Source organism: Quercus lobata, chromosome 2, assembly GCF_001633185.2.
Source record: "Quercus lobata isolate SW786 chromosome 2, ValleyOak3.0 Primary Assembly, whole genome shotgun sequence".
In the NCBI taxonomy this organism is placed as follows: Eukaryota; Viridiplantae; Streptophyta; class Magnoliopsida; order Fagales; family Fagaceae; genus Quercus; species Quercus lobata.
In genome coordinates this window covers 56,240,204-56,249,850 of record NC_044905.1, presented here as the reverse complement: position 1 = coordinate 56,249,850, position 9,647 = coordinate 56,240,204, and the positions used below count along the sequence as shown (strand labels likewise).

The 9,647-nt window shown below is 38.9% G+C and overlaps 1 protein-coding gene across 1 annotated transcript; it reads left to right on the top strand.

The window, feature by feature from the left end:
* Positions 1–414: 414 nt before the first annotated feature.
* LOC115966846 lies at positions 415–2,097 on the top strand. Its single transcript, XM_031085993.1, has one exon. The coding sequence runs from the start codon at positions 415–417 to the stop codon at positions 2,095–2,097; it is 1,683 nt and encodes a 560-aa protein (XP_030941853.1).
* Positions 2,098–9,647: the final 7,550 nt, after the last annotated feature.

Below are 9,647 nucleotides of genomic sequence, written 5' to 3'. Positions count from 1 at the left end.
GGGTTTTGGATCAGGCCACCACTAGTTAGATAGTTTGACCGAGTCAAGCAGGTCTAGGATAGATGAATTATATTAAAGATACAAACTATTTTATAAAAAATTTTACAAACTACTGATGTAATGAGTGATTATTGATAAATGAAAAAAATGATATTAATTGTAGACCTAGATAAAAACCAATAAAAGGTTAATCACATCAATAATTTATAAAAATATTGTAAAATAATTTGTGACTATAGCATTACTCGGGATAGATATGATATCGTAACCCATTTCCTTCATTATTTAATGCCACATGTGTGAGTCTTGATAACACAGCACCGTTTGGATAAGCGGCTGCGACATTTTCTTTTTTATTTTTTTTGATAGAAAGGCAATAGAAATATATTGATATAGAATGAATAAAAAGAAACGATGGAGCCTGAGTTTCAGCAAGCTAACCAACGTTCTAGTGAGGAAGATGCAGAGCTTGAGAAGAGTGTTAGGAAAGACAAAGAGAAAGTTGTGGAGCCAAATCGGTCCCAGGTCAGCTACAAAGATAGGCTGGTGGGAGACATTCCTGGTGCCTATGCACAAGCTTTTCGCTTTGACAAAGAGGAAGAGGCTGGGGATGAGGCAGATTCAGATACTGAATTGGATGAGCTAGTGGAAGGTATGGTGGATGTGAAACTTACTAAAGAAACTAAGGCTAGGATTAGAGCTCCTTGGAATAAGGCATTGATAGTGAAAGTGTATGGCAAAACTGTGGGATATAGTTACCTCACTTTCAAAATCAATACCTTATGGAAGCCTGTTGCAAAGATGGTTTGTGTTGATCTTGGAAAGGATTTTTTTCTGATCAAGTTTAGTGATAAATCTGACTATGATAAGGTGCTTCAAGGTGGCCCCTGGTTTGTTGGGGAGCACTTTCTAGCAATAAAACCATGGGAACCATATTTTAAAGCTTCAGAAGCTTCGTTCTCTTCAGTGGCTGTTTGGATTAGATTTCCTGAGCTCCCTATTGAGTTCTATGACCCTATGGTGCTTAGAGAGATTGGCTCAGCCATTGGACCGGTCTTGCGGATTGACTCCTACACTGCGTCGGGTTCAAGAGCAAGTTTTGCTCGTCTGTGTGTCCAAATTGATCTTTCCAAGCCTTTAGTCAATTTGGTCAGAATGGGACGGCTAAGGCAAAAGGTGATGTATGAGGGTATCTCAGCTTTGTGTTTTTGTTGTGGGAGGCTTGGGCACAAGCAAGAGTGCTGTGGATACCGTGTAAGACCATTGGAGAAGAATAGGGAGGAAGGTCCTTCAGAGAAGCATAAGGTGCAGCAGAATGAACGTGATGGTCATTCGGAACAAAGTGTCCAATCTGATTCCAACTTTGGGGACTGGATGATAGTTACTAGAAGGAAAAATTCAGTTAGAATGGGACGAAATCGTGGGACCAAGTCACCCCACCAGCAAACTAGTGCTGCTCCCAAGGAAAGTAAGGGCAAAGAGGTAAAATCAAGCCCTATGCCATCTCCCAATACTGAAGTGACTTTTCAATTTCAGTCTGGTCACGTGAAGAGAGCCGTTGGTGCGTCTGATAGTTCTGAAGCAGCGCTCACATCAAGCAGGTCGGGCGAGATTCGCACGCAAGCTGTGCATGGAGATTGCCATTTTGGTAATCAGGTGGCTTTTCAAAAGCCTTTCAATCATGATCTGGGTACCCCTTCTTCCCAAACAACTATTCTTAGAAATAAGAAAGCCAAGCTCTCTAAACCAGGCCGTGAGAAGAGGAGTCCAAGCTCCAGTAGCGCTAAAACCTTGAAGAGAGCCAACCCCGAACCAGATTCGTGCTTGAAGCCTTCTGCTCTTGCTCCCGATCCGTGCAGCCATGGATTTTCCTTTCCCAACCCTCCTTTCACTTCCCACGGTGGGGTGGGCAATTTGGTACAGGAACAAGTTGATAGCCATTCCAGAGGAGCTGATTGCTCAAATCCGTGCAGCCCCAACGGAATCAATGGGTCAGTTCGAAGAGGATCTTGCGACAGCCTGGAAGCACATCTTCCCAATCACCCCGAGCAGTGTAAGAACAGGGAGTCTTCCCCTGGATCATCCTGCTTGGGATAGAACCCCAAATCAATGGTGGAAGTTCATAACCGACACGCCGTTGATCTCAGAAAAGGAAGTGCAGGAGTTGAACATGCTAAGGCGGCCATTAGTAGTGCCACACTTGGACGAATCGGGATGGCTTGTCCAAGAGAGGAAAGTGATAGATTTCAGGGGATCGGTATCAACGCATCTGGGGAATATGCCTACGTTGAAGTTGTTCCAGATTCTCAACCCGGTCAAGAGATGCGATCTTCTGGTTTGTTGCAAAGAAGAGATTCAGGGGATATTGAACTATCTGGTGGTGTGGAAGCCGGATTGGGCAGCGTCCAAGGATCTCCTAAGGAGACTGGGATGGAGCATGATTGCATCAGCAATGATGGGGACTAATTCTATGGAAATGCCGAATATTAAATGCTCCAAAATGAATATTCTGCTGTGGAATTGTAGGGGTGCCCTGAACGGGGACTTCACAAGAAGGGTTTTTGAAATGGCAGTCAATCACTTTCCGGCCATTATGATTATCACTGAAACAAGAGTGGGTGGCGATAGGGCTACCAAGATTATTGAGGGTCTCCCCTTCGATGGATTCTTTGTCACTGAAACCATTGGATATGCGGGAGGACTTTGGCTACTCTGGAAAAAAGAGGAGGTGGAGGTGTCTGTCCTGGCTGCCACAGAACAAGAGATCCATGCTACTATTAAGGTATGCAATTCTGAATTTACTTGGCTTATTTCTTCTGTTTATGCGAGTCCTCGCCTTGCTGAAAGAAAAATTTTATGGGCTAATTTGTCCCAAGTTGCTCTATTACATAATCTTCCCTGGTTACTTCTTGGTGATTTTAATGAAATTCTGTGTGGGAATGATAAACTGGGGGGTAGGCAAATCAATATTAATAGAGCATTAGAATTTAAATCCTGTCTGGATGATTGTAACTTCCTGGACCTTGGTTTTTCTGGACCAAAATTCACTTGGTCTAATCGTCGGCAAATTTCGGATCTTATTTTAGAACGCATTGATAGATGCTTTGCGAACCCTGCTTGGAGAATTCTATACCCCGAAGCATCGGTGACCCATTTGCCCAGGGTTTTTTCCGATCACTGCCCTGTTCTTCTAGAGTTATCTAGGCCTCCTCCTCTGGCTTCTGATAAACCTTTTAGGTTTCATACCATGTGGATGCACCATCCAGATTTTCCAAATGTGGTTAGGAATACTTGGGAGCCTGGGCTTGACCTCCATTCAGCTATTAAGAATTTTGTGGTTAATGCCAAACAGTGGAATAGATCGGTTTTTGGGAATATCTTTGCCCGGAAGAAAAGGGTTCTAGCCAGGATTAATGGGGTCCAAAAAGCCCTTTCCAATGGCCCTAGTCATTTCTTGATTCAACTAGAAAAAAGTCTCATCGATGAATATAACTCTATAATGCAACAAGAGGAGGAATTCTGGGCCTTAAAATCTCGTCTTAATTGGGCTGCGTATGGTGATTCCAACACCTCATTTTTTCATGTCTCCACTCTAGTCAGGAGGCATAGGAACAAGATTAGAATGTTAAAAAATTCTGTTGGGGAATGGATTACTAATGAAGAGGAAGTTAAAGAGTACATCCTTTCGGGCTTTAAGGAGGTTTTCCAAACGGAGTTTCTATTCTCCCCCGCTGATCCTGTGGCCCTATTTTCCAGTTGCAGCTTTCTGTCTAAGGAAGAGGGATCCATATTGGCTGGCCCTGTTCTGGAAGATGAGATTAGACTTGGCCTTTGGGCATTAAAGCCTTTTAAAGCTCCTGGGCCAGACGGACTACATGCGGGGTTTTTCCAATATTTTTGGAATGATGTTAAAAACTCAGTATGTATGGAAGTGTCTAACATTTTTGATTCTAGGGTGATTCCTGATTTTCTTAATGAAACCTTGATTTCTCTCATCCCTAAGTGCGCCAGCCCGGAAAGCTTGGGTAATTTTAGACCGATTAGTCTATGCAACACCATCTATAAGGTGGTTACTAAAATCATTGTTGGCCGCATTAGACCCCTTTTGGATAAACTTATTTCACCAAATCAGACTGCCTTTGTCCCGGGAAGAAGGGGTTTGGACAATGTTATTGTTGCACAAGAACTTATTCACTCTTTAGATAAAAAGAAGGGTAGAGTGGGCTTCATGGCCATTAAAGTGGATCTTGTGAAGGCTTATGACCGTCTTGAATAGTCATTCATCCGAAAAATCCTCCAAGCCTTTCGTTTTCCTCATGAGTTGATTAAATTGATTATGAGTTGTGTGTCAACCACGACCATCTCTATTCTCATTAATGGAGGTAAATCAAGCACCTTCAAGCCCACTAGAGGGATTCGTCAAGGCGATCCCCTTTCTCCATACCTTTTCATCCTTTGCATGGAGTACCTCGGTTTTCTCATCAATGAAAGTTGTAGGCTGAAAAATTGGACACCACTGAAAGCTTCTAGGCAAAACGTGGGTGTTTCACACCTTTTCTTTGCAGACGACCTTATGTTATTTGCCAAAGCTGATAAGGAAGGTGCTGAATCCATTAAGAAGGTACTGAATATCTTTTGCAAGGAATCGGGGCAGCTGGTTAGTGCTGATAAGTCCCGCATTTATTTCTCGCCCAATGTCTCCCCAAACATTAGAGAGGATATCTGTGGTATTCTGGACATTGCTGAAACCGCAAATATTGGAAAATATTTAGGCTTTCCCCTAAATCATAAAGGTGCAGCCCGGAATAGATACAATTTTGTTGTGGAAAGGGTCATATCTAAGCTTTCGGGGTGGAAAACTAAATTCCTATCCTTCGCTGGAAGAACGGTTCTTGTCAAATCTGTCATGGCTACAATCCCAAATTATGTTATGCAGGGGGCTGCTTTGCCGAGTCATGTTTGTGAAAAACTTGATAAAGTCAATAGAGATTTCTTGTGGGGTTCATCTGTTGAGAAGAGAAAGCTCCACCTTGTTGGATGGAGCAAAATAATTAGGCCCAAAGATGAGGGGGGGCTCGGCATCCAGGCAGCAAGGGCTAAAAACATTGCCTTACTTGCTAAGCTCAATTGGAGACTCTACTATGACCAAGATTCCTTGTGGGCAAAAGTCTTATTAAATAAGTATTGCTCCCAGCAGCGTCGGGTTTCTTTGAATCCGGAGAAGCTTCCTGACTCCTCTATTTGGGCTGCAATAAAAATGGGGTTTCCTATATTTAAGCAAGGTATTTGCTGGAATGTGGGGAATAAGTCGAAACTGAGTTTTTGGGAAAGTAATTGGGTGAAGGGTAATACTATGAGAGAATTAATTGAGGGCCCTCTTTCCCAACATGAGGAGTCGCTTAAAATTTCGGACATTCATCCTAATGGGCAGTGGAACCTTGGGAAAATTTCTTTTGATATTCCTAAGGTGGTCATTGATAAAATTCAAGCCATTCCTATTCAATCTTTCGGTGAAAGGGAGGATACTTTAATGTGGAAATTTTCAGCGGATGGTGAATTCAGTATGGAATCAGCCTACCGGTTAGCTATTGCCGATCAACCTAAACCGCTCCCCTTTTCTGGCGGCTGGGTTTGGGGCTTAGATACTCTGCCTAAAATAAGGCATTTTCTGTGGTTGTGCAACCATGCTAGCTTACCCACTAGGCAGGTGATTAAACTTAGGGGAATTGATTGCTCTGTTTGCTGCCCCTTATGTAATGTGCAAGAGGAGTCAATCTTACATGTACTCAGAGACTGCCCATTTGCTAGGAAATTTTGGTTATCCATTGGGGTGCCTCAAGTTATTACTGATTTTCTTAGTGTTGATTTGCTGGTTTGGCTTAAAATTAACTGCTTGTGCAGCAGAAATATCCAAGCTAAAGGTCTCCCCTGGTGTTTCATCTTTCCTTTTGCTGTCTGGTGGTTATGGAAACATAGAAATAGGGCTGTTTTTGATAACTGTCCAGCCAACCCAAAGCTTTATTTGTCTTGTATCCAGGCTGTGAGAGAATATTTCTACTGTGTAAGCAAATCCCAAATGTCCAAACACTATTCTGTTGTTCAGGTGCGCTGGTTCAGTCCACCGATTGGCTGGTTTAAGCTCAATTCGGATGGTGCTGCACTTGGAAACCCGGGCAAGGCGGGTGGGGGAGGCCTAATACGTGATGATCAAGGGAAGTGGGTTAAAGGGTACATGAGGCAGATCGGTTTTGCTTCTAGTATTGTTGCTGAATTTTGGGCTTTGAATGATGGGCTGCTGCTTGCTTCCCAACTTGGCATTTCTAAGCTTCTTGTGGAGTTGGATGCTCAAGTTGTGGTTAACTTGCTGCACTCTTCCAAAACTTGCAATAACTCCTTCTCCTCTCTACTTAATGATTGCAGATTCCTCCTCCGCCAGTTCCAGCAAGTGAGGGTCAACCATGTCTTTCGGGAAGCGAATAGATGTGCGGATTTGCTTGCTAAAGGTGGCTGCACCCTTGATGGGAATTTTGTTGTTTTGGACATTCCTAGTTCGGAAGATCTTTGTAATATTTTAATTTCTGATGCTCTTGGAATGTATTCCTTAAGGCTTGTAGCCAACACTTCGCCTTTTATGGCTAGTTAATGCAATATTTCCCCATTAAAAAAAAAAAAAATTATATAGAATATAATTGTTTTTTTTTTTTTTTTTTTATTTATTTTTTTTTTTTAAATAAAGTTCTTCTGGAGAGCGTCAGCATCTCTCTCTTTCTGTTGGGTGGACTCCAGATTTCCTTTAATATTGGGCTTTACAAGGGGACGCCTATTGGATCCAAGCATATGAACCAATGCCAACATTGACTTATTATTATAATTTTGTCTCGGTTTCAAGAATTCACTTGAATTAGCTGTTTCACGGCTGACATTTTATTTTCTAGATTTGACTATGTGTAAAGTATCAGTCAAAATTAGCTATAAAAAAGTAATAAAAAAAAAAGCCACTCAATTAAAATTTTTAATAATTTAATATTTAATACTCATTTAGATTTATAATATTTAGCCTCCATTTGGATACCAATAAAAAATGAAAATTATTTTACTATTCAACTTATTTTTGTTATTATTCATGGGTCTTATTGCACTTTTTGGTACTATTCATAACCCTACTGTATTATTTCAGCTAACTTTTACCTTTATTTACAGTATTTTCAGTAATAAGTTTTCAATTTTATTAAAACTAGTCGCTAACCTGTGCGATGCACGGAATAGTTATATAAAATATGTTGTATCAATAACTGTTCTAAATTCATAAAAACAAAAATTAAACTAAAATGCAAGTTAAGATGTATACTTCCCCATATATATTTAACTATTAATAAGACCACATATTACATATGCAAACTTATCATTATTAGAAATTATGCTCCAATGAAAGCATGCAAGATAGGAATAGCAGTTAGATCAATATAAATTCAAAATATGAAGATGCACCAACAGGGGGTGGTTGAATGAAAATTTTAAAAAATGTCTCTCTTCACTTGAGACAATCATAATCCTAATGCATTTGGAATTCAAGAAAGTATTCAACATTGACGAAAATAACTACAAGTGAAAAAAATCAAATCAAATGCAAACCTATTTCAGCTATATAGTAAAATTAAATTTAACGTGATTACCTATGTTGGGTAACTTTTTCTTTCCTTTCTCAGCTAAGAATAATATCAACACAAATTATAAATAAGAAGAACCATTAGGTGAGGCGGCTATAATCGCATGTGTGGGTTTTGATTCTTTTGAAGGTGCTGAAAGCTTCTGCTTCTGCCAATCGATGTAATCCACAAATCCACAAAAACAGTTTTATAAATAAGCAAGAGAGCCATAGTTACTCCATTAAAGTAGAATTCCAATTAACAATTATTAACAAAAATTAAAAATTATTAAGAAAGTTGCTATGGAGGCATAGTTGTACAAAAATTCATACAGTATGTTATAATTGTTGACATCACCTTATAAGATTGATTCTCTCCCCCACGCTACCAATAACTAAGCCTTCACTCTGCAAACAAAAATCCATAGTAAAAAAGTCATCGGTGAAATCCATAGAGATTTGCAAAACTGAATCTATAACAAAGGGCACAAATCAATGATTAAAAAAAAATGAATTATTGATTTATAATCACAGAAATTTTCATCATGTAACGATATTAATACAATCAGGTCATGGTAAATAAATATCTAAACTTGATTGCAAGATTTAGAGCTGTACGCTATCATTGAAGGTTGAAAAATCAGCAATCAAATATTATTCAACACTTGCACCACTCATAAACATGTACTGTCGGTTGCACAGATTTATAAAAATCAGCAATCAAGTATTATTCAACACTTGCACCACTTATAAATATGTATTGTCGGTTGCACAGATTTGTAAATTGCTAATGTTTATTGAACTAAACCCTAGAAATCAATATAAAAAAATTTAGCAAATAGAAAAAGCCTAACCTTGATTTAATTTTTCAAATGTAGCAACTGGAGAGGGAGTGCTAAAGAAGGAGAAAAGTATGAATGGCTGAAACCCTAGCTCAAGAAGGAGAAGCGTGGCTAGTCAGGTTTTTGTTTTGAAAAGGAACGTGTTATTTATTTTTAAAAAGTCAGGTTTTTGTTTTGAAAAAGGAACATGTGTTATTTATTTTTGAAAAGTCAAATAATTTTATTTATATATTGTACTGACGTGGAAAATTGTGAGGACTTCAAAGGCTTCAGTTTTATATATATATAGATAAGCTGTATCCAAACAGACCCTTAATTTTTAAAAAAAAATTATAATATTTAATTAAAACCATATAATAGACAAATTTCAAATTAAGGGGATAAAGTCGGGAGAGGGAGTATAACTTTTATCTTTATCTACAGTACTTTTAGTAATAAGTTTTTAATTTTATCAAAATATGCGATATCCAAACAAATCTTAATTTTTTTTAAAAAAATTATAATATTTAATTAAAACCATATAATAGACAAATTTCAAATTAAGGGGACAAAGTCGGGAGAGGGACTATATGTATAGTAAGCTTAGGGCATCCAGTGTAGCCTTTCACACGAGTCACAACGAGCTTAGCGGCATCTTTTGAATTTATTTATTCTTTTATATGAAATTTGATTATTATATAGGAAATAGGTTTTTGTAAGGTGAAAATATAATGTTAGTTACTAAAGTTTACCTGCTGAGTGCTTTTGGTCCTTGAACTTTCAAGTGAGTATTGTTGGTCCCTAGAGTTTATAAAATAAGCATTGTTAGTCCCTTCTTCAACTTTTGTTAGTGGAGTTGTAAGGACGAAATGGGTAATTAGCCATAATTTCCTAACCATTTAGTTAGTAGGTCTGGTTCGCTAAGTATATTACTAAGTAACATCTCAAGTCTTAAAGACTTGATTTTGAACCTATAAATTAAATCTTTAAGACTCGGTTTTTATGTTTTGATCAAACCTAACGTGGCAGGAGGTCTACGTGGACGCCACGGGGAAATCAAGTTTCTAAAACTCGATTTCCCACGTGGCAATCTGGCTGTCCAGGTGGAAGACTGAGAAACCGAGTCTTTTCAAATAGGGGTTTTTTTAAAATTAACGCCTCACTCTTAAAGTATCCACTCT